At 34.8% G+C, this 25,864-nt stretch overlaps 1 protein-coding gene across 1 annotated transcript in view; it reads right to left on the bottom strand.

The window, feature by feature from the left end:
* Positions 1-285: 285 nt before the first annotated feature.
* Positions 286-25,864, bottom strand: part of LOC104409652 (probable phospholipid-transporting ATPase IA) — a gene marked incomplete at its 3' end in the record, with an annotated part of 47,354 nt that continues 21,775 nt past the window's right edge. Inside the window, exons 9-21 of the mRNA XM_010019581.1 lie at positions 23,843-23,954; positions 23,158-23,323; positions 20,604-20,731; positions 18,787-18,864; positions 17,436-17,524; positions 12,946-13,018; positions 9,767-9,872; positions 8,454-8,536; positions 8,217-8,266; positions 5,873-5,942; positions 4,758-4,842; positions 1,053-1,192; positions 286-446 (exon numbers count right to left, since the gene is read on the bottom strand). Coding sequence (XP_010017883.1) covers positions 286-446; positions 1,053-1,192; positions 4,758-4,842; positions 5,873-5,942; positions 8,217-8,266; positions 8,454-8,536; positions 9,767-9,872; positions 12,946-13,018; positions 17,436-17,524; positions 18,787-18,864; positions 20,604-20,731; positions 23,158-23,323; positions 23,843-23,954 — 1,341 coding nt within the window. The remainder of the gene's footprint in view (positions 447-1,052; positions 1,193-4,757; positions 4,843-5,872; positions 5,943-8,216; positions 8,267-8,453; positions 8,537-9,766; positions 9,873-12,945; positions 13,019-17,435; positions 17,525-18,786; positions 18,865-20,603; positions 20,732-23,157; positions 23,324-23,842; positions 23,955-25,864) is intronic.

Genomic DNA, 25,864 nt, shown 5'->3' with positions numbered 1-25,864 from the left:
GAGGGCGCACTCAATTCCATTGTCCATGTCTTAAAACTATAATCTTGATAATGTTGGTTTAGACTTCCCATGCAGCAGATCTGTATGTTTTTTGTGAATACATATGCTTGGCTACTCCAGCTGCAGCACGGCCAGAAACTCAAGGTAAAGTGATCTTGGCTCTGCTCTTGTGAGGCTGCAACTGGATATTACCTCCCTTTCTGGGCCTTCAGTACAGGAGTGGTTGACAAAGTGAAGCAAGTTCAGCAGAGGGACACAAAAATAGGTTGGGGCCTGGAGCAATACCATCTTGAGAGTGTCTGAAGAAGCAGGATGAGGTTAACATGGCGAAAATATAAAGCTAAGGGAGGGATTCCATGGCTGCCTTCTGCTAACTGAAGGCTTGCAAAGAAGCCATCTTCCTCTAAGAGGTGCATGGTGAAAAGGCAAGAGGCAACAGTCCCATTCTGCAGTAACAGAAATTAAAATTCAGAAAAAGGGGAAAAAGAATAGTTGAGCACTAAAATAACCAACAATTGCTTACTGCAGCTGGGAAAACTCTCTCCTTGCAGATCCTCAAAACTTCATTGAAGTGCTGGTCAAACAAAATTAGCCCTGCTTTGACCAGGGATTTATGTCTACATGACCTCCGTAAGTCCCTTCCAACCTTAACTACTCTATGGCTCTAAGCTCATCACAAAATAAAGCATTTTTTTCCTATTTTGTTTGCCTGTTGTTACACTTTCTTATACAATAGCGCAACTCTGAAAAAAGCTTTCCAGTAGTTCAACTTAAAATTAAAACTTTCTGGCAAGGAAACTACTTGTTGCAAACACTTTGTCAAATTAATCTTTCCTTCACTTTGACCATCTAATCTGAAAGGACTACATGACAGAGCTTCAGTATACTGCTAGATTTTTTTTCTATCTAAGCATTACTCCTCTATAATGATTCAGATTTCATGGTGTAGAAAGCAAGGACGTTAATTAAAAAAACCCATTCTCCTCATGTGCCTCATCCTCTCCCTCCCTCCCAACCCAAGCCAACTAACACCCTCAGAAAGCTACACATACTTTTTCAATTAGCTCGTAGCTCTCCTCAAGTTTGAGCGCTCTGTTTTGTAAAGCTGTAGAAGCACGGTGATAGACATCTAACCACTCCTGATAATCACTTTCTGAAATCTCAGCCACAGCAAAACATAGAGTTCTTAAGCCTAAAAAAAAAAAAAAGCAGATAGTTAAGTATGATTCAGTAGTTGTTAGTCCCTTCCTTGATGTGCCTGCAATGAGCAACTACCAAAAGATGAATTTATTCTGTATTTTGTGTATGCTTATGCCTGATTTTCAACTTACTGCCGCATGTCTCAAAGAACTTTCAAAAATATATGTAAGGTAAAAAACCATGATATAAATAGAAATTTATCCAGCAGAGTAACTATTTTATGGTAGCTGAATGTAATACAAGTGATGTACTTCAAGGGGAAAAAAATAATGAAATTTCACACAAGTTCAATTTATCTTAAATTGTAAACAAAACATGAAGCAATCCCAAATGACACTTATTGAACAAATACATACATTAGATTTTTAGGAACATTAAAACTTTAAGATTAAATTATATTTCTGACAAAAAGAAATTATGAACTTAAACGTTGCTTCTCTGGAAAGCAGTATATCAGCATGATGTTACAACTACCCTTTTCCACCTCTCTTCAATGTTCTCAGGAAATTTTTGGTTGAAGTTTAAAATTCACCATTTAGAAGCTGACTTTGAATCTGCTCAGATTTAATTTTCCATTTCACAGATTCTTTCAGTTTCTCAAATTCTTAAAATAAAATCATTGTGTACAGGAACACTCGGAGATTTTACTTAACAATCTTTGAGCTGCTTACACTTAACAGTTTTTTTTCCTTCAGCAGAAATCTGAATTAAGCACTACAATGAGAATTTGAGACTGCAAGATTATAAGAGACCTATTCTTTGACAACACACATTTATATTCAATTTAAGTAGCTAGGTGTGAATGTTCTCACAGTTCATTTTCACATATTGCAGATTCTTAGATTTCTAGAGCATGAAATTGGTATAACTCTTTATATACTAAGAAGAGCATTGCTCTAGCCAAATGATGTCTTACGAAGCCACAATTTGCAAGCACGTAGATTTAGGAGGGGGATAAGCAGGACTTACTTAGTGCCTTTGTTCACTTGCCCACTCTGCTCCAGCAGATGAACAGCACCATAACCAAGGATGGCTAAATGCAATCTTTATTTGTTCATAGTTTTTGTTGCGTATATTTCAGCACCAGCATCAATTCTGAAGTAATCAAGAGGCTGGGCATGAAATAATACATATGTGTCTTAGATTTAAGACAGTAATTTAATACCTTCAGCATGAAAACCATATGTAAACCTAATATCTTGACAGCCCAACAGTATTAGAAACACAGCTTCTCACCATCCATACCTAAAGAATAAACTTAGGACAGACAAATCAATGGATTTTTTTTTTTTCCTCTGTGTAATAAGGATATACTAGCAGGGTCCAAAGCAATGATTATGAGGTGAAGGGGAGGAAAGGCACTTCTGCCTGACTAGTAGTAATATTATTTCCACAGTTCTTTCAAAATATTTTATGCAGATGATGAAATGAAGAAATCAGTGTGTACCAAATATCAGCAAACAAGCTTTTCAAGGGATTTGTGTTTTCTTTTTAAAATCAGAGACTATTTTTTCTATTTTTCATTTGAAAAAGATTCTTTTCATTGTGATTTAAAAGAATCTTCCAAATGAAAAGTAGAAAACAAAGTATCATTAAGTCTGCTTCTTAACAGACTGGAACAACAACATAGGAAAATTACACACTTTTCCTATTTATCCAAGCAGGCATTAACACTCAAGTTTAATAAATGCTTAAATATTAATGCCAGCCATGCTAACCACTTCATTTTTGAACAACACACCAACAGCATGCAGCAAATGCCAAGGACATACTGTACTGCCACATGAAAGGATACTCATGAGAAACTTTGCAACATCATAGGCTGCAATTTAAATCTCATGCAAAAATAAATACTGATTTCTTTAATAGATTCCAGAGAGAGAGAGAGAAACGTACTTATTTTTATTTTACTTTTTAAGATTGAATTTTATGCTTTTGAAAGGTTAGAAATTCACTCTCTGAACAGTAAATCTTTTCATCTGTTGAAAATAAGGATACAAAAAGTACTTGAACAAACTTCTTAACACTAATACTTCTGTAAAGTGGTTTTAAAGATGGGCAGAATTTTTCATGTTTTATATTGATTCACTTGGTCCAACATGACTGCTAAGGAAAAAATGATATCAGCTGTACCACTGATTTAATGAGAACAGTAATTAAGAACTGGATTGAAATTTTCATATCAATTCACACAGGATAGCAGATATTGACCTATTTTTACCTTTTCTGTAACCCAATACGTAGTCTTATGGCCCAAACTATCTTCACATTTAAGTAACTTTTCCTTGACTGATCCTGATTTGACCTTTTAAAAACCCCAAACTGGGCAATCAACTCATACAACTAGATTCAGGAGCTCAAAGGGTGTATCTGAGGTTTTATGTTGTATCATGAAACTTGTTTGGTTTTAGTTCAGCTTTCAACTTCATTGTATAATTTATTATAACTTTGATACGCCAAGATTATTTAAGGCTAAGTGAATATTCCCTGCAGAGATCTTGATATGGAAAACTAACAAAAGAAACAGATCTGTGGCTTGCTTCTGCTGTCCCTGCCAGAATCAAGAGACTTAAAGCGCTGACTATGACACTAATAAAAATGCTAAAATCCATGATAAACCAAAAGAGAAAAATTAGAGAAGTTATATCTATAACAGGCAGAAAAAGGATCTTTCCTGATACAACAAGATTTGGTCAAACATCAGTTATCAAAAGGCAAGGATTGTATTATAGAAGGAAATGATTTTAATAAAGTTTATAAACATTATGATACTTCACAAAACAACTCTATAATGCTTTACTAAGACACCAGAAAGGGGGCATGGCATTGAAGATCTAGGTACTGTGCTAGAAGTACCTTCATGAAAGCAGAAACCTTTCTACCGTCTGCCTTCCTCTTCATGTCTGTATTACATAATCCACTATTACTAAATAACTAGCTGCTTGCATAAATCATCTTCATTTCGCAGTCTTTTAAATTTTGGTTACTATTTCTATTTCATGAACTCTCATGAAGAAGTTCCCCACCATCAGCGACTGCTTTGTAAGAGTGATTGTTAAAACAGCAGAGACACCAAAACACACAGTATGGAAAGCTAGTGCTGGCAATTTCCTTTATTGTGATTATTGGTGACAGAAGTAATATAGCATAAAGCTACCTTAAAAGCACCACACTCAGAATTTCTAAGCATCTTCACTTTGGCTTCTTTTTCCTGTGTGCCTTCCCTACAGAATTCATTTGGTGTGGGATGTGAAAGTGATCACAGGCAATAAGATCTTCACAGAAGCAAACAACGTGCAATGTGTTTGCTCTCTGGAAAAAATATATTTTGTTTAAAAGACTCCACTGTGTACTATGTGGGTGATTTTTTTTTTCTTTTAAAGCACGACCTTGTTACTGAAACTTCTCAGGAAGACTTTTTTAGAAGGCACCACTAGAACATAATTATCGAACTTAACGGTGAATAAAACATTACAGCAACATAAAAATGACAAAACTGAAAAGTTGAGGGGTAACTGAATTTCATATTTAGTTGTATATTGAATAATATTACTCACCTTCTGTAGCAAACTGCTCTAGATGTTTTAAGGTGATTTCTTTGTATTTTGAAGTTTCAGCAAGACGGTCATAAATTACAGTATCCTACAGAACAAATAAAATGAACTCAGAAGCTTGTTGTGTAGACAGTACAAATCATGCAGGAAAAGGGAATAAAAATATGCAGCACTGTGTTAATCAATTTCAGCATCAAAAGTGAATAGAAGTAATTTTATCTCAGAAGATGGAAAAAAGGACATTCCAAATCCTTAAGATGCTCTAGATTTACAAATTCTGCTATGATACAGTTTTTCTCTCCTACATTTTTTGCTGTTATTTCCCTTCATTTTGAAAAGCACTGCTTCTTCCTTTGTCTTGCCACATGAATTCTTTTGATCTCCTAAAATTCTGTCTTCCTCCTTTTTAATATTAAGCCCACAAGGTAAAATTAGTGTTTCAAAACTGTCATTCTCAGGTGTTTGTAGCTAGCTTGATATACAGAATATTAACAGCAGCTTCTCTCCCCTTGAGAAGATACAGAACAGACATTTATATTCAATCAACTTCATTTTTTAAGACCATTTAGGAACTGGATTTACATCCCTCTCCACCTCAAACTTGACTTAAGATACAGAACAAGAGCTAACCAGCAAGTCTACCATTCCCAGATACATTATGATATCTTCCCATAAATCCTGTTTTTAGGGAAATTTACCTACGGCATAACACCAACAGTAGGTTAAAAGTCCATTTAGTCACTTATGCTAAATGACTATTTCTACCTAGTGATTCATGCTTAGCTTCCCCAGCAAGTAACTAGTAGATTATACCATACATTCATCCATTTCCTTGGAGTACTGAAGGAAACAATTAATAGGAAGCACAAAATTATTAGTCCAGTACAAAGAATATGATGAACAGGTCTGTCACACATTTGTAGGCAGTTAGTAAAAAAGACATTATCTAGTTCATCACATTAAACAGCTACATAGTAAACTGATGTAAACTGAAAAAGGCATCAACCTTCCTTCCCCCATGTTTTCAGTATTTTAACTGCAGTTAGAACAACTTTTTCCTTTCATATTGTATTTGTTGCACATGTTCTTTGACACAGGGAAAATGGAATAAAACTCACAGCTCCTTTGCAGTAAAGTCTCAACTTTCCTGATGGTGTGCGAACAATCACTGACATTCTCTTCCTAGTGCTGAAAGAGAAATAAATGCCCTATATAAGGTGGATTGTAAATACAAATATTTACCAACAGTTAACCTAAGAATATCAATTTTACATAAGACAAAGGAAAAGAAGTAAGGACTATCTGTTCTGATTTATGTTCTCAGGTGACTGGGCTGAATAAACAGTTTTACTGTCTGGTAATTAGAGTGAATGATGTTTTCCTGTGCATACTTCTGTAGGCCTTTTTCCCCATAAGTATAGGGAGCCCTGAACAGAGAGGTTCTGAACAATTCTTCAATTCCTTGAGCTTAAGGTACCACAGCAGTTGCGGTATCTGAGCAGAGTATACACTGGAGACAATCTAAACTCAGCACAATTTATCAAGATGCTATTTGCTCCACGGAGATTAGTACTATATTAAGGAATAAATTTCAGCTGGTTAAGGATTATTGGTTGCTTCTGTAACATATTTCTCTGAAAAACTATCCTATCGAATGTTGACAATGTTGCACTCTACTTGCAGAAGAGTCTTACCTGGCTTGTATTGGAAGGTGGCAAGGAATTAGTTTGCATTTTTTTCTGGGAAAAACTCGGAACACCTGGAAACACTTAACTCAATAGTTTAATCACTACAGATTACTTCTCTGAAAGTACATGCTCCTACATACACGGTGCTATCTTTTGGAGCCAAAACTTCTCTTGCTGTGGAACAAGGGTGACCTCTAGTGCCTCCAACAAGTCAGTTCCAAGCAAAGCTAAATATTACAGAGTAAGAACAAAACCAGCTATAAAACTGAATGCTTAATAAAGTTGGGTGATTGGTATCCACCAAAAAACTTATTCCTCCAAAGGTTAGGATTTAAAAGCAATTCTCCTTTCTCCATAAGGCAGCACTGCTTAAATTACAATTTTAGACCAGAAACAAAGTAGGAATCCTTCACTGCTACTCCATGAATGCAGTATAAACTTTCACATACGTTGAACTAACAACAAATAAACTTTGTGCTACATACTTGCTAACTTCCCAGAATAGAAAGTGAAAGCGGTTCCTACAGAAAAATGAAACCATGGCATAAATCTGAAAAATTTCAAGTATTTCCTCTACAATAAACAAACCCCAACATTAATTACAAGCAGTCGTTAAAAGACATTTGAAACTATAAAAACTACTTTCTCTTGTGTTATATTTTTTCCACTGTGGTGATCTTGATGCCTCACATTATTATGGTTGTTATTATAACTATAGGCAACTACTTCTCTTCTTTCACCCAACTTATACATGTTCAGCCTCTCTCTCCAGTATTGCCTTTGATTTTGATTTCTTGATCTTTTTTGCTTCTTTAGCTAAGCTCGAGGGAAACATAACAGGACAGGAAGGAAAACAATGATCACTTTCCGCAGGCACATGTAATCATTCTGAAGAAAAAAAAAAAAGCGCTTCCTCTACATACAAATCCCTTCCCCATCCTGTGCCAAAGTAAGCAATGGGCCTACACAAACACTTAGAATACAGACAGCATACACAGATACAATTTAAACAGATTTACATAACAAGTGAAACTACATCCAGATTTCTTATGGGTACCTTTACAATTCTAGGAGGTTTGACATAAAATTTTTACTGAAAGCAAAGCATGTGATACACTCAGTTTGCAAGAAAACTATTTGGCCAGTGCTCTAGTGCTCAAAAGAGAATGGCTTTCAGTCTAGAGTATTTAAAGAAGTCATAATTATGCAAGTATATTGAAGGTCAAACGGAAAATTTCATTCTATCAGTCAAGGCAAACATAAGTTATGTTGAACACTTACTTGAACCTTCTCTCCTGCCTCAAATATCAATTTTTTAATAAATGACAGGGTGCCATGGCTTTCAGAAATACATTTTGAAGTTCAAGTACTCTCTTATACTCTCTTTTCATATAATTTTTTAAGCTTTGAACTCAAGGGATATTTTTCAGCCTTAGCACAAAAGCAAAAGTGAAAAACAATAACCAAGAAAGAGACAATAGGAAAAAATACATGCCTATATTTTTCTGAAAATATTTTACAATAAAAAAACCCAGAAGTGTGGTTTAACACTGAAGTACGGTTTAACAGAAATGTGGTTTAATGTACACCAGAAATGTACATTAATCATGTACACTGCTTTGCCTATGATATTATTACATAATAATTACACATTATAGACATAAGAGATACACAACCTGCATACTTTGGCTGTACAAATGAAAAATGCAAACATTTTTATCTGTAAGAAAAATTCGTATTTTCATAGACACTAAGTGCACAACACGCTGTTTACCTTGTAAATTCCAGGACATTTAGCAGTTCATATCTCTCTTCCTGTCCCAACTGAAGAGTAATAAAAGAAAAAAAAAAAGTGAGAATTAATGAAAAAAACCTCAAAAAACAAACCCTCAAGAAAAGGAAGCAACACCAACCAACCAACATCTCAATATATACGTACCATGTTGAAGTTATTTAGAAATTATTTCAGGAATAAATACAGCAAAATATAATGTTACTCTAATATACTTACAGACTCTATGATTACTGAGTCAGGTGTCCTTCCAGTGAATACAAAATGAAGATTCCTGGCTGCTCTGACCAATGCTCCTTCATCTGCAACAAGTCAAGTAGTTATTTTACAGATGTACCAACCAGAAAACTCATAGTTTACCCCATGATTTAATGGACACAGTCCAAGCTTTTCTGTTTGACTTCCTATTTCCTTTATAGATTTTAAGATCAGATGTGGTGCTGGAAAGAACTTTTTGTTTCTCCTGGCGAAACTGATGAAATGAGTTTACAGTTCAGAGAAAATAAGCCCTCAAAGGAACATGCCTCTCAGCTCAGTAATGAAAACACCCTCTTCACCTAGGCAAGCACCTTCCTCAGTAGGGCACTTGACAAGGTACGTTTCTTTTCCTGTAAATTCTGTTTTAGAAGTGTGATCAGACATGCCTATAAGTAATAGGTAACTTCAATGCCTACTTTTAGGAAACATTTCAAGCAGCAACCTAGCCTCCCATAAACATCAGTTGTCTCCAAATGGCTCAGGATGTTGGAAAAGAATTTGCTGGCAACGCTCAGTAAAACATTGCCCTGGCCTAGTTAGTTTTATTTATGGCCCTACCTCTGCCCTTGCCTTACAATTGTTGAAGGACAGAATTTAGAGAAATAACCACCTAGGAACTGGGGCAGACAGGGAAGATGAGGGGTGGAGACTCTGCACTTCATACCATTTCTTCCATCATAATCTGTCATAATACATCAGCTCAGCAGAGCTGAGCATATTTTAATTATTTTACCTTGCTTCATCACTTCCCGAATTCAACAATTGCCTATGAACCACAGTAGGCCTGAACTAGACCTTTTGCACTATGATCTTCTCTCACTCTCTAGTAGAGCTTTATCACAGCTTTTAGTCTATTAAAAATAGTTTTCATTTTTGATTACAAACACGGTCTCTGCTCTAAATCATAGTTACCAAGTAAAGAACAGGTTCACAAGCAAGGACATCAATTTTCCTCCTGGTTTGATTTCTATCTGCATTTCAGCAGTTCTTCAGAGTTCCACAGCAGTCTCACACCACCTGTACGGTTAATCACCCTTTGTCCTTACATAATCCACAAGACATTCATATTTATTTTCTATAGCAAATTAGAGAAATCTAAATCCTTTTTTGATAAAACTGATTTTAGCTGACACCCATTCCTTTTTTCTTGAGGGATATATCCTTTGTTAATTTTGGAAGATATTTAAAAAAACCCAAACAAATCTTTAGTAAAATTTCCTTGCTGAGTTAATGGAATACTTTATTGTATGTTCACTCAGTTATTTGAATCTCACCTGGAGATGCTGCTTGATATATAATTTTATCACCTTCTCTTTCCGGAACTGCTGTATGACACACTGCCATCATCGTCAAAAACTCACATATTGTAGGTGCAGTTGGCTAAAAAGAAAAAAAAAAGAAAAAGAAAAAAATGAAGAAGAATGTCAATGTGATTAAGCAACCAAAACCAACTGAAATGTAGTAATAGATATGTACAGTTCTGGTGTCCTCAACATAAAAAGGACATGAAGCTGTTGGAGCAAGTCCAGAGGAGGGCCACGAGGATGGTAAGAGGACTGGAGCACCTCCCTTATGAAGACAGGCTGAGAAAGTTGGGGCTGTTCAGCCTGGAGAAGAGAAGGCTGCGTGGAGACCTCAGAGCAGCCTTCCAGTGTCTGAAGGGGGCCTATAAGGATGTTGGGGAGGGACTCTTGGTTAGGGAGTGTAGTGGTAGGACAAGGGGTAATGGCTTTAAACTTAAACAGGGGAAGTTTAGATTGGATATAAGGAAGAAGTTCTTCACAGTGAGGGTGGTGAGGCACTGGAATGGGTTGCCCAAGGAAGTTGTGAATGCTCCAACCCTGGCAATGTTCAAGGCCGGGCTGGAAAGAGCCTTGAGCAACACGGTGTGAGGTGTCCCTGCTCATGGCAGGGGGGTTGGAACTAGATGATCTTAAGGTCCTTTCCAACCCAACCCATTCTATGATTCTATGACACGTAACAGTCAAGAAAAATCTAATGAAAGATTTTTTTTTTACCCTCTTCTTTAAAAACTACCAACAACTAAACAAAACAGATATTATCTGTATGATAATTTTAGCATGCAGAATAACTTCTTGCTGTTGTACTTCAATACTGGCTATATACATACAATACGGTGTCATTTGCTACCATAGCAATCAAAAGCAGATAACTAGAAACCTATTAATAATAATAATTAATAATTCAAAAAGCATTTTATAGGAAAGGTAAGTCTGAATGCTGTATTGAAAGAATTTTTCTTTATTCACTGACGTCTCTTTGGAACTTGGCTTTTTACTAGAAATATTCCTTTTTACATTACTTTTGTTTAATACTGTATTTGACAACACTTTTTAAGAACCTTTACAAAGATGTAGCAACCAAACCTCAAAATCATGTGGAAAATGCTGCAGGGTCAGGCAGTCAGCTTTTAAAGGAAGACATTTAAATGAATGTCTCAGGCACTTCAGAGTCTACAAAGCTGAAACAATTTCAAATGATTTAGCCAAAAGAGGGGAAAAGAGCGTTTATAAGAAAATTAGTTAATTGTTATTGACAAAACATTAGTTTAGCTAAAAACATTAGTATAGCTGAAATTTGCAAAATGAATGGACTCCTGAATGGATATTCAAGAGAAATGCCAGCATTCCCCTTAAATAAGCTTAAAGCAACTGCCCACCTCAATCAAAGGTGTTGTTTTTGTAGCATATTTATTATATTGTGAGGCCATCCCTTGAACACTGTGTTCAGTTTTGGGTTTCTCAGTACAAGACAGACATTGCGATGCTGGAGCGTGTCCAAAGAAAAGCAACAAAGCTGGTGAAGGGCCTGGAGCACAAGTCTTACGAGAAGCAGCTGAGGGAACTGGTGGTGTTTAGTCTGGAAGAAGAGAAGGCTCAGGGGAAACCTTATCACTCTCTGCAACTACCTGAAAGTGAGGTGGGTGTCAGTCTCTCCTCTCAAGTAACAAGCTATAGGAAATGGCCTCAAGTTACGCGAGGGGAGGTTTAGCTTGGATATTAGGAAAAATTGCTTCACTAAAAGAAACAGTGGCACAGGCTGCCCAGGGAAGATGTTGAGTCACCATCCTTGGGGGTATGTAAAAGACATGTAGATGAGGTGCTTAGGGACATGGTTTAGTGGTGGATTTAGCAGTGCTAGGTTAATGGTTGGACTGAATGATTTTAAAGGTCTTTTTCATCCTAAACAATTTTATGATTTTATGATTTGGTAACAATGAAGATAACATCACAATTACTCTATAAAATACAATAATCTTTGAAAACCTAAGTTAATTCCACAGTGCAGAAACACTAATGGAAGCAGGCTCCTATCCTCTCCCACTGAGGGCCTGCAGATCCTCTAAGATGCATTCAGAAGCCTGAATTACACATTCTTTTCCAAACTGCTTCAGAATACATTTAACATACAGTGGTGAAATCTCTCTTTGAATGTGTGCCCGAAATTTTAACTTTAAGATGTATACAGATACATTTTTATAGCTTTTATGCTCACATTATATATACTTAATAATACATATCTACCAGAAAACTTTCAAGATTCAGCCAGTTGCACACCAAGTGTGCTCTCTCCAGAGAACAGCAGTAACAGGACAATACCTCTTCCGAGCAGTCTGTTGCTAGCATTGAAGATTAAAATAGCCTAAGCAGTAAGTATAAGCCCCCTCTGCTTTAGTAATAAAATGCTTCAGTCTGTCAGTTACCCTGAAATTATCTTCCTGAGAAGAAAAAAAATTAAAGAAAGAGTAAAGAAAGAGTAATTTATTTACACTCTTCAAAAAGAGAACAGTTACACTATTAAAGGTAGGTGCTGTTGGTTATGACCAGGCAAAAACATCCCTTGTACAAATGACAAAGTGGAATGATGGTACTGTTGCTTTGTCAAATCATAAACTAAGCTATTGACTTTCTGTGAAATGTATTGTCTTTTTAGGGTAAATACCAGCCTCTAGAATGGCTATTTCATTTCAACATCTGAACTGATGATCTAACCTCATGGAAGCATGTACACAAAAACAATGTATATGGTTAACTCCTGTCTAAGCCTGGGCACAGAAATTCTAAGTCATGTCAGGACAAAAGTTAACTTGACTGATCCTGAAAGCTTTGACGGATGTCATGACATCTTATGGGCAACATGAATAACATTAAAACACCCACAGAAGGAAGAATGTAAGACTATTATATTTCAGACTCACAGAATCTGAATCATACCATTTCCAAGAAAAAAGCTAAAAAAAAAAAAAAAAAAGCCGTATCTAACATGTATTGACAACAAACAATTATAAACGTATTCATGAGGTCAAGTATTCATTTACATCTTATGTAAACATATAATTTATTTATTTTCCTTCAAAGGACATAATCTTGACTTACAGAAAGCAGTGGGTTTGATTTCACAAAACAATGGTAATTGTTTCTATATAACTTACATGATTGCTCTGAAGATTCTCCAGTAATGATGAGTCACTAAATGGTTTTTCTTCTCCATTTTGTGAGCCCTGCCTAAAAACAAATCAGTAGAAAAGAGATCATTAGCATATTCTTAACAATTCATATACAAATCATCCACATGACTGTGCTAAGGTCAAGCACAAATTCTGTTTTTTAGCTGTTACAAGAAACGCTGCAAACACATACTGTGAGAAGTGACAAGGTACTTGTTTGACATCTCCAAAGTTCACTTAATTCTAAGAAACTTTGATTTATAGAAATACACTTAAACCCAGGGAAGTTTCTCTGGTCTTCAACTAACGCAGGATGAATATATCAACAACGTTAAGACTGTGGCTTCTTGTCTTCTGATCTCCGGCATGCAATTACAGTAGGGAGTCAGAAAAAGAGACGCCTGAAAAGATCACATTTTATTAAGAAATCAGCAGTTTTGGAATAGGTGTGCAAATGCTTCAGAAAAGAAAGTCTGGTATCTGAAAGAAGTAAGCAAACTGAGTCCAGACATCAGGGAAGTCTGCATGGAGATGGTTTGTTTTCTGTTACAACCGAAGAAGCACTTAGTAAACAGATACATAAAGAAGACACAGAAACACTGGTGAGGTATGGACTGAGAAGATGCAAGGAGATGGTTCTGGAGAATCAAAGTCATACACTAACATCTCTCAAACTGCACAATCTTCTGTCTGAAGCTGAGAGCTCAAAATTGTAGGTACTTCTAGAAAGACTTGTTACTGCAGCTGACTTGAGTATATTAAGACAATCCAGAGGAGTTTGAATCTCAGTGAAACAGTACTGAAAAGTGAACACACTTGGAGGAAAGCATTCTTTTTTCATTTACTTTGGGTCTTGCCTTGTATCACATAATCTTGCAAGAGAGTGAACACATTCTGTGATTTAAGTTGAAGAATAAGCCACATACATCAAAGGCAGTCTAAAGGTTCTCCATGAAACCCAAAAGTGAGCTGGTTTAGTCCTGCACTACCGTGGAGGAATTTAAAATGGCAGTACCTCTTTTATAGAGCCACTCAAGAACTACTTTTTCTAAAAATGTATTATTATAGTGAGAAATTCAAAGCATCCTCATTCACCGAAACTTTTTTTTTTAATGCAAAGCAAATAGATCTTGAAGTGTCAAATATTAACAACTTCAGATACATTAAATTTGTTTAGAGTCTAAGGTTTATACTTGTTTTGCTTTAAGCTTTCTAACAGAGAGACTTCAAAATATGTTCCAGATTCTCAGTGATAAAAAAAAGGAAAAACTTTTGTAAGTATATGTTGTGTCCAACTGGAACACAATTCTGTCTAATTAAAAAAAAATACTGAAAAGATTTGGAATTAAGTACTTCAGTCATTTTAGGACTAGAAATGTTACTGTCAAGCAGAGTCTATTAACTGCAATAGATTTACATACAAAAAAATTCTTAAGCATCTTATTTCATAAGTATTTACAATATGCTAATTGCTTATAAAAGGGAAGTACTGCATTTTCTAAACTACTCTTCAGGCCTCAGTTTATCCATTTCACATGTGCTTATGAAGATTTTGATGTGTATTAAGCCAAAACCAGCCTTATTTCATATATATTTTATAAGAAAGCATGCTTAATTTCATGTAAGCACTGCATTATTTTAATCAAACCAACACTTTCACAGTTAAGCACGCTTCTACATCTTTCTAAGAAACACCTTGCTGCTACATCAAATGAGGATATTCAGGTCAGCTAAGACTTTGGGCTGTGCATATGTGCCATTTTTCATGTGTATGTGGAGGATATTTTTCAGGTTTGGGTTTTTTTTTTTAATAATCCAAAGAAAGAGTTATTAATTCTACTTTAGCAATGCAATTTTTTTTCCCCTCAAACTTTTTAAACATAAGACAAAACCACATTACAGTTTTGTGTGACACATCTTGCTGTAACTTTCAACAAACACAACACTGATAGTTTAAGTAAATGACATTTTTTCCCTGATCTGAGATTAATTTGAAGAGCACTGACAATAGTTTAACAAAATATGATGAAGTAGTACAAGGCAATATGCAAATGGCAGCTGAAAGGAAGCCAGGAGTTAAGACTTTCCTGAGGTCCCCATTAAGAGATTAATGTCGACCCCAAGTGTATTTGTGATATACAGTTAAGAAGTAGGTAGTGCTAATATTCTAAAACTATCTGTAGGAAGTAAAATAGTAAGAATAACTTATTACATTTTTCACTCCCAAATATGGACTTTTTATTCCAACATGTTAGATTATTACTAACCTATTGCTAAGTAACAGTAGAAAAGTGTGATCGAAGTTAATACCAGCTACCTTAATAAATTTTAAAACTTTCCCCAACAAGCAATTCTGAATTATACAGAATTGTCAATAGAATAACTGTACTGTAACTCAGTGACCCTATTAGCAGTTCTATTCCAGAGTACACAACCTAATGCCATAGAATATGCCATAGATGGCATAAATTTCTGTAAGATTGTCAGTCTGCAACAATTTGAAGCTAAAATAACATTTGAGTAAAATATCTCACATACAACTCTGTTTCTAAAAATCTTGCTCAGTGGTTTTAAGCTTGACTCTTCAACAAACACCACACACTAAATGATTTTTAGAGCTTACCAATCATCTGAAGAAATACTACAATCCTCAGGCTCAGGGCAATGGCTGCACAAGAAGTAAGGGAAGAACAGAAACAGAGAGAGCAAAAAGAATCATAAAGGCTAAAAAATTTGGTTAGTATAGGAAGAAGTTAGTTAATGAAATCCATTTACTAAAAAAAAAAAAAAGTTTTAAAGATATTTCAACAATGTATTTTGTCAGTGCCTGGATAACAATAAGATATTGCAAAAATATGTTTCTCTTGAGGCTCCATATGCTATAAATGATATATTTTTTTTCAATTGAAAGCTTGTCTATTTAATAGCTTATACCAGCAGATATAAAGACAGTTACCCTATTTGCAAATAATGCTTTATATTTCAGTATACATGTGTTGCTACAGACAGCCATAGCACATGAAGGACTCTGCCCTGCGATGACACAGGTTTAAACATACCACAATTTATAGCACACTTCGAAAGAAGAGGCATGGGAAATGGAATAGTCACTTTTACCCTTTCCTGTGTTCCCAACTTCTTATTTGCATCAGTACAGAAAAAACAGCGTGACTCTGTTCTCTGAGTAGCTATGAGAAGATGCTGTAAGGCTATTCACTGTAAAGAGAAATTCTGCTTTCTAAACAGCAGTGCTAACCAGAAAACTGGTCTACGTCTTTTCAAAATGGGTTGGATTGGAGCTGAAAAGTATAACAAGGAAAATTTATTTGTTTTTTTTTTTTTCCCTAAAAATCTATATTCACACCTTGGTTTCATAAAGGACAACTTTTAGAATTTGTGCTATACCGACTTCAGACAAAGAAATATTGAACCGGATTATCAAATACTGATTTTAAGTGCCATGACCTTTAATGTATTTTTTAATCTTTAAAAACTGCTACACAAAGAACTTTAAAATAGTTCACAGCAGTTTCTCTGAAGTCATAGAGTTAGCTCATGTGGTTGAAATTAGAGCCATATATATATATATGTATGTGTGTATGTATGTATGTAAAACCACACACACTTATATACATATTTGAAATAGCAGTGTTATGACTGTATTTTAGTAGAACTGAAAAAACCCTATCAGTATGGTTAATGCATTAAAGACCTAAGTCTTTTTAAAACCGAAAGCCTAGATTAGACTCGTGAAAATTAGGATTTTTAAAGGGATCCAAATCTTAAAGCCACAAACGCCAAGTCATCACACCTTTAGCACAAACCTAACACTTAATTTTAAGCCTCTGTCTCCTCTCTACCTAGTGCTAGAGATGTCTGATTAACCGCTACTGAATGCGCCGAGATTGGCCCAGGTCCAGCATCTCACAAGCTGGTAAGCCACACTGGCGTTTTAAGTATAGGTGCTTCTGCTTTACTTACTGCTTTACTTACTGGTCTATTTTTTTTTTTTCCCTCAAGTAAACAGTCCTCAAAGTTTGAGGCTTTTATGAACTCTGTTGAAGGAGTTGGCTGCATCTGCTGGCAAAGAAACAGTAAAATGCTTTGTTTGCCTTTATTTGGAGAGATTTCTTAATAGGAATTGATATTCGGAGTTATGCCACTAGAATAGTATTCATAAAAGCCACCTGGATGGTGGTTACAGTACTGTGATTCATGCTTCCATGCCAATGGAAGTTGTGTTATAGCAGCAAGCCTTTGATTTCTAAACTTTATTTTTACTCCTCTTTCAAAAAGAGATGTCATAACTGAAGCAATGATACCTCTTGTGAGTAACATTTCACAAACTGACTTCTAGTTTTAGATATTGCCAGGCTTAAGTTTATTTTAACTGTAGTATTAACACATGGGTACATATGGAGAGGCAGAGGAAAAGAAAAGCACACACATAAAGGAAATTATATAAAAATACATACCCGTAAGCAACTCCTGCTACAGTACACTTCTTGAATTGCATGACATTGCATGTCAGAGTACCCGTTTTGTCAGAAAATATGTATTTGACCTAAATGATAAAATTCATTACACATCCACATTCAGCAGTTATTTACATATTTAATGCAATTCATGACTATCCACGCACTAAATATTTTTACCAGTTCTGCAATCTTCACAGTTTATAGAAAAAAAACCCCAAACCAATAACCAATATATAGATGTGGCAGATGCATAGTTTTGATACCCATTTCCAAACATATCAATCAACTGAGATGTCAGGAAGCTTAAGCTTGCTTCAGCATATGGTGGTATACTCAGCTGTCCATCACTTACTGAAATGCAAGAAAGCAGTGAAGACCAATGGCTGTGCTAGTAAAATGATGTTCCATTTCTGACAGAAAGCAACACAGTAAAAGGGGAGTGTCTGTATGCATATCTAACCTCCTCTTTTTGCCATTGAAATATCTTCTTAAAGCCAAAACATTAGTAAAAATACAACAGTTCAGGAATGGCAAGTTGCAGGAATAGATGAAATATCTTCCTTCCTACATAGTCTCCTATCTCCCTAGCATCATAAACCCTTCTTCTCTGGAAACGGTTAGTTAAATATTTTAAAACTGAAGCTAAATAAATGTATCTGTGATATATTTAAATTTTGTTCAAACCTAATCTTAAGAAGAAAGTTAATCTATAAAGAAAAAAAACGGTCTGTGATGAAACAAAGGTTCTATTAGTCAAAGGTAAACTTCAACTTCAATTAATTAGAAATTATTTCTCATTAAAAAAAATCACAGTATCCTTAATTAGGAATTAAATGCATTATACATGAAGCTAATAAGGCTATGTATTAGTAAAATTTATTCTTCATTTCCTACTTAAAGATTCTGTTTCTGAGGGATTATGATTTAGCCAAATCAGCAGTTAGAAGAAATCCTGTACGCCAGGTTTATGCGTCATCTGTATTTTTGTTGTTTTGTTATTGTGTGGGCATAATGGGAAAGCAGGAATTTCACCAAAGAAAACTCAACTTTTTTTCCCCAACACCAAAGTTTTGCCTTTCTTAAATCCTGAAAATCTCCTGGGGGAAATTTTTCCTTCATTATGTGCAGCCCTCACGTATTTCAAAGAAGAGATTTGCTCTTTTTGTTAACTCCCCACATATTGCAAAGTGTTTTTAAAAATATCTGACAACAGAAAGAGAACAGAAATAAGCAAAGTCTAAGGCAGTAAGTCTTCTGAAATAAATCTTCACAGCTGTTTAATAATTTAGATTGTAAACCTGCATGAATAATTTCAATACCAAGTTAGAATCAGTAATTTTTTTTCTACCTGTCCAAGCTCTTCATTGAGATTGGAAGTACGAGCCATTGCAGCAGTGTCTGTAGGTTCATAGTGCATGTCTATGTCCTACAGATAAAAAAAAAATAAAACATATATATTTAAAAAATAGTCTTCCATAACTTATTACAAAAAAATCCAGTATCTAAATAGAAAATGTAAGTGTAGAAGAGCAGACCGAACATGATACAAGTTATCTACTTATGATTATTTCAACACAGGAAACCACAGACACAATCAGATCACTTCCAAGAGTCCCCTGAAGAAATTAGATTTCCTCTTTAAAAGAAAAACCTATACGATTCTTTGAGATATTAGTGATTATTTCCAGTGATCTTTATTATTGAAAAGCTGTTGTACCAATGTATCTAAAATAGATTTAGCAACAAGCAGAAATACTACATTGTAACACTTAGAAGTCTTATGTATTTATATTGTATACACAACCAGCCATTTCTAAGTAGCAAGACAAACATACCTTGAGATAAAATCATGAAGATAAATTTAAGAGTATACAATAAATGTAGGGTACATTATACATGGTATGTTTGGTGGGGTATTTTTAGCTTTTTTTTTCTTGTTAAAAAATAAATCAGTTTATTTTTCTATACAGCAAAAGATTAAAACATTGTGAAGTATGGCAATGTAGTGCAATGACTGCAGATGACCAACTTCTCTATATCAACATGCACACACACAAAGAAAATAGTTTAAGATAATGTCCAGAGTCCAAGATTAAGATAAACTAAAAGACAACTAATCCCCTCACAGTGTGAAATGGTGGGGGGAACAGAAGTTAAAACCATCTTTTGGATTTGTATACAGAGTTGCCAATTTACACATTCAAAATGGGTGAGCCTTTGTTGAGTATTTATTTTAGAATAAAGAAAATGAAGGAAAAATTTAATTGCATTCTCTTATTTGTCAACACTTTGTTCTATACCACAAAAGAAATGAAGAAATCAAAACTAGCTGATGGCTCATAAAAACTGTACTTTTAAAATTAAGCATACACGTCACCTGCTACTCCATATACATTTTATTCTGTATCTGCATGCCATATCTCACACACAGAAATCCACTTCACACAGTTGATCAAGGAATCAGATTAAGGAGTTCAGAATTATATGAATAATTTACATTTGTGAAAAAAAAATGGAAAAATTGAAGGCATGCTATTAAACACACTTACATGGCTTTAAGGAGAATACCTTACCCCCCACTCCAAACAGAGAAACAGAGTAAACCCATCTTTACCCCCCCACTAATTCATTAAGGAAGTAATAAAAAAAAAACTATTAAAAAAAAAAAAGCCAAAGTGATCTTTATATATTTTGTTAGAGATAACACTTAACAAACACTGGCTCTGTACAAAAAAAACCAAACCAACCCCACAATAAATGGTGGTGGGGGAAAAAAAAAAAAATCAGCAAAATACTGAAAAAAACACCAAAACTTGAGCTACACTTAGAAAGGAGAAATGAAACTGGACAAAACTTCACTGGACTGCAAAACACTTTCTTCTGATCATTCTGGATGAAACTGATACCTGAATATTACTAATAAGAAAACATAAAGCACAAGAAACAGGTTCCAAAAAGGACTGGTGCTAGTATAGAAGTAATCAATAAACCCATTTAATATTACCTTCTCAGATTCCAGTATTAATAAATAAACAACATATTTCAATATTTACATTGAGAAAAAGTCTGAAAAAACCGTATACACTAAGAAGCAATCAATCATTTCACGTACTTGTAAACCATTTGATTTTAGAAGTAAATGCATATTGTAAAAATAATATTTACCCAATTTATGAAATATGCCTGGACAAATTTAACAACTTCAAGTGTAACCAACAAACTGATTGGAATAAGATTATTGAAGAGAATGATAAAAGTCAAGAAATTCAATCCAAAGTTGCTTGCTCCACCATCTGCCAAAAGACAAAACAAATCGAAAAACACTTAAAATCATATTTAAAAGTATGCATATACAGTGCATTGAGTATTGCATTAACTGCTGATTTTTAAAGTGTCTCTGTCTAAGAATAAACTTGAGAATTAAATATAATATCATTTCCCTAGAAATGTGACCTTCATAAGATTTAAGATTTTTTGTTATAAAGTAGAGTTCAAATTTAGACATTGTTGCCATCTTCTCCAGTTTCTAAAAAACAAACTTACCAGTCACTCCCTCTTTTGCTACATTTAAAAATTATAATCTGGGAATATATATATACAGCAACCAAATTCTAAACTCTGCATTTTAGAGTTTTGTATTTTTAAAGGGGGAAAACATGCAGTGGAATGAGTTGCTTTTTCCTATCCACCATCACACATTCCCACTCCCCTCTTCAACCCAGCAAAATATGATGAAAAAGGTAAATTCACATCACACAAAAAGGAGATGGAATTACACAGTTTAATCAAAATTCTAATAGAACTAGAAATGTGAATATTAACATTCAGTTTTAAACTACTTTTTCCTTTTAAAGTTTTAGATAACTCTAGTAGTAGCACTTCAGAGAGGATGTGAAGGGGAAGAGCAGTCTGCTCTCCAAAACTGCAAAAGGGTGAAAGATGTAGCCTGCCTGTCTCTATTCAAAGATCACCTGAAGAAAAGCAGCCTCAGACAGGTTTCTGCTGCCTACAGAATGTGCGTCTGGTTGTTGCTCTTAAGATTCAAGAAAGCAGGTTTTGGATACTTTCGTTAGTATCAATTCCAGCATCAAAGGAAGTACAAGTCAAAGACCAGAGAGCTAACATACACTGTGATATTGATAATCTCAGTGACTACAAAGATCAGATGAAGTTCGATACCTATTGCGACTTGTAAATAAAACAATATTCAGAAATTTATTGTTAAGGTTACTACTTTTTTTTATCATCCATGGGCAACAGATTGTTCTATCTAAATGCTAACAGCATTTGGAAAGATGGGGCGGTGCTGGGAACCTGTTTCATTACCACATAAAAATTAAATAATAGGGAAAGGGAATAAATTGGTTTTTACATATTAAAAGTACCTGGTACAAGAACAACTATGAGCTGAATCTAGCCTTAAAGGCTGTACCTCACAAACCCCAACACAATTTAATCATGGGACATGTATCAGACAATAAACTGACAAGGATAATCACTTGAAGAACACAGAAAATATCAACGGCCACTATTTCATGTTTCTTTTTTTTTGGGGGAATAAACCCAAAAGCTTCTAAACTTACTCGCTATTGTGCTAACCACTGTACTCTGAAAACTTCTACATTTCCCAAAAAAGAAAAAAATGCAATGAAAAGAAACAGCTGAAAAAATAACAAATGATGAAGCACATCTAATGCAATTCTTTTACATTACTGAAAATTGTCAATATTCACTTTTTTCCACCTCACAATGGAAATACGAAAGTTTCTTACTTTAAATAAATTTCTTCCTCAGCACCAAAAAGAAAAGAAGCAAGGTTCTCAATAAAGAAAAGTTAATCATAAATGCAGACAACTGTTTTGTTCAACAGAAACTTTAGCAGACTGCCTTTAATCAGAATTCTAAAATTTTTATTTTAAAACTGATCAAACTACTCCACAATCCCTACTTTGATGACCACATTCAGCAGCTTTATATTCAAGACTGTTGTTTCAGGATCAAAAAGCCTATTTCTGCTTCTACTGCCTAAGTAAACAAGGCTCTAAGTCTATCATGAGAAATTCTGAAAACACAAATAATTCACCATAAAGTATATCTATGAAAACTTTCTTTAAATCTGTTTCCCTCATGGAGGGTCAAATTACATCAATATGTTGCATGCTGGCATGAAGGCCCAAGTAACATCACATATGCCTTGCATCCACCATGAGTACAGCTGCCCAGTATATCTTAGATGAGATATTTGTGTTTTATCTTCTGTAGGAGCAGTCTGCTAAGACTTGATGTTTGCAGCCAATAATTAGTTAGATCCCCATACAGTAAAAATGCTAAAGCCACAGCATCATTTCCCGGAATGAGGGAGTTTAAAAAGTCAGAAAAGACACTATAGCTTTAAATGTAATCTATTGGTAATACCCGAAAATAGCTTTAGCGTGATGTCTAGGAAGCTGACTGTTTATGCCAGTGGAATGTTGATACAGACCTTGCTAAGCTGCAGGGATGTAGAAGCTGAAAGATGTGGAGGTGAATTTAGCAAGAGCTCATATGGCACAGTAAGGTAATTTTATACTTGCTGTGATATACCTAGCCTAATGACTTTAGTCAACAACCGATACAGACCGATAAAAACCACACTGCATAAAGGATAGTAATCATCCTCCTTTTCAAATACCAAAGACAACTGAACACTAAAATATTAATGTATTATTCAACATCTTACAATTTAGATCAAGATACCAGTCTCTTCCAGTATGCCTTCGATTCCATATAGCTGAACCAATAGAGCAGATCAAAGACATAGCAATGAGGATGCAGAACAGAATCAAAATCTGAATATTCGTAATTCGTTCCACGTTAGACATTTTTAGAGGTGGACTTGTTGAATTCTGTAAAAGATATAAACCAACAGTGGCTACTAAATATTAGAAAAGCTGTACACACTTTTCACTTTTTAAAAAACATGTTACTGCATTCTTTTATAAATATTCTTTCAAATCCACCATTTTAATAAATACTGTAGCTGTTCTTTTCCCATGTCATTTTGCAAATGAAGTTTCATTGTTTTCTGACAAGACTGTTTACCTTTATACTTCAAAGAAAGCTCCACAAGAGGACAGTTTTAGGAGCAGTCAAAAATAAAAAAAGATGAACAGCCAAACTACAGTGATCGAGCTTGCTAATCAAATAGTTTTCAAAACACAAGTTACAAAACAGAATCAACAAATATGCTTAATGGAAAACTATTCTGTGGCTAAGGTTTTACTTCATAAGAAAGGTGCCCTATTACTGACATTTTAGCTACTGTGTTGAGTCTAGCCATGTTCTCTGGCAGGATTTTCTATGCTGTGTAAATGGCATAAGAAGGTAACAAAACAGGTAAGTTAAAGAAAATCTAAGTGACATACCTGCATAAGTTTTGTGTCATGTCCTGTATAGACAACTATCCCATGAACCCACTGAGTATTTCTCAACTGAGCTCCTCGTAGAAGAATCTGATCAGCTCCCAATGGAATAGTACTAGAAGGAAGGAGTTTCGTATTCATCATTAAAACAATGTCAATGAATAAACATAACCATCAGTTGTTAAAACTAATTTTCAAAATTTAGACAGTAAATATGCTAGGAACCTAATTTTCATAGTTAACTTTTGGGGACTGTTGACGGAGAAAAAACTTGTCAGTTAAAAGCAAGCCTAAAAATTTAAGTATGTAAAATATTACTTACCACTTCATTTTGCCTAATGACTACTAATTTTGATGTGGTACTACTAAGTAAGCATACTGAAACTAAAAAAGGCTATTTTTTAGTGTGATCATAAATCATAATTCTGTGATTTATGATTATGAAGCTTTTTTTCCAAGTCTACTCTTACAAAAATCTTCCAAAGCAATTTTCAAATTAAACAATCTTCTGAACTCTCAACCTAATCCACTCTTGCAGCGAAATAATCATCCTTTATGAACATAATTAACTATTTAAAATTCACAACATATTTTCTGCACCTTCTTTAAATTGCAAAACCAGCTAAATTTACTTGTGCTACTCTTTTAGAGCTGCACTGAGTAAATAAGCAACAAAACCTCAAAAAACGTTGGAAACACTTAACTGTCTAAAATTCAGACAGCTGACTTCATTCATATACTGCAGCTCAGGTTTTTCTTAAAATAGAAAAAATATAGATTATTATTACTCTTTTCGTGGGACAAACAATACCCTATTTTGGCACTTTTCTTCCTATAAATACCAGCTAGCGGTTAAGACTTGTCAATAGTGCTCTACTGTTTGGCATTCTCATCTAAAACTATTATCTCTACAGTTGTTTGAAACCAATATAGTTGACAGCAACTATATTGGATATACAGGCTATAAAAAGTCTGAGGAAGCCACAATGATTGGTAACACTTTTGGTAGCACAGAGCATGAAGTCAGTCTCAGTAAGTAAATTTCAAGTAATAATTTCCTCTGAATTAATCATGTCTCCTTCCTTCCTCTCACACACAAGCTTTTAAGATTCAAAGAGTGCAAGTAAAGAGGAAACAACACATTCTTCCTCCCCTAAAATTACCAGTGGCAACACAAGTTTTTGGAATCAGTTCTTGCAGAAACTAGGGGGAAAAAAAAATCTGGAAAAATATTTGAGTGCTTTTCCATAAAGACTGAAACAACTAACAACCATCACCCCACTACAGCTTAGTCCACTTTTGAGGAAACTAGCATGGAGCAAACTGGCTGTTTAAGGAATCATTCTCCCCACTAAGTATATTTCAGCAACTGAAATGTTGAATGATATTGTCATAGATAATATTTCCAGGTGTAGGCATTTTATCAAAAGAAGGCATCAGAAAAGAGAACAGAAATACAAAACATACTGAGATTTACGTGCTTTCTAAATCTGACCTGTGTTGCTCTTGTATTTAAGATTTTTTCGTATCATGGCAAAATTAAGAGAAAAAATGTCCTTTCAAGTATGAAAGGAAGTGCTCAGGTTTGAATTACACAAGAATCATTAAGAGAAACTCCTGTTGTTGTCAAAGATTGTTTCTGAACTTATATTTATCTGCAGAATCATTCTAAGTGTTTTGGACCATCCATCAGACAACATGCAAACAGTTCAGATAAGGAATGGATTACCTGTCATTCCAAGAATAATCAGGTATTATTAGTCCATTAACACTATCATGAATGCCACAGAAGGAGAAAGAAAAATAACTTTCTCTGTTTATATGCAAGTCTCCCACAGACAGATTGGAAACCTTTTCAACTATGGGCCTTCTCTGGAAGGCCGAAAGACTTTCTGACCCCTCTACTAATTCAAGAGGGTCTAGAAAGACAAAAGTCAAAACCTTCCACTCTAAATTTTTGTGTTCCTTGAAGAGTCAGGGGAGTTCTTTAACACTTCTTGCAACTTCCTGATTTCCCTTTTTGTT

This window comes from Nestor notabilis, unplaced genomic scaffold (assembly GCF_000696875.1).
Source record: "Nestor notabilis isolate BGI_N333 unplaced genomic scaffold, ASM69687v1 scaffold14678, whole genome shotgun sequence".
Taxonomy (NCBI): Eukaryota; Metazoa; Chordata; class Aves; order Psittaciformes; family Psittacidae; genus Nestor; species Nestor notabilis.
Note: the sequence above shows the minus strand (reverse complement) of the source record. Positions and strands in the feature narration are given on the sequence as shown.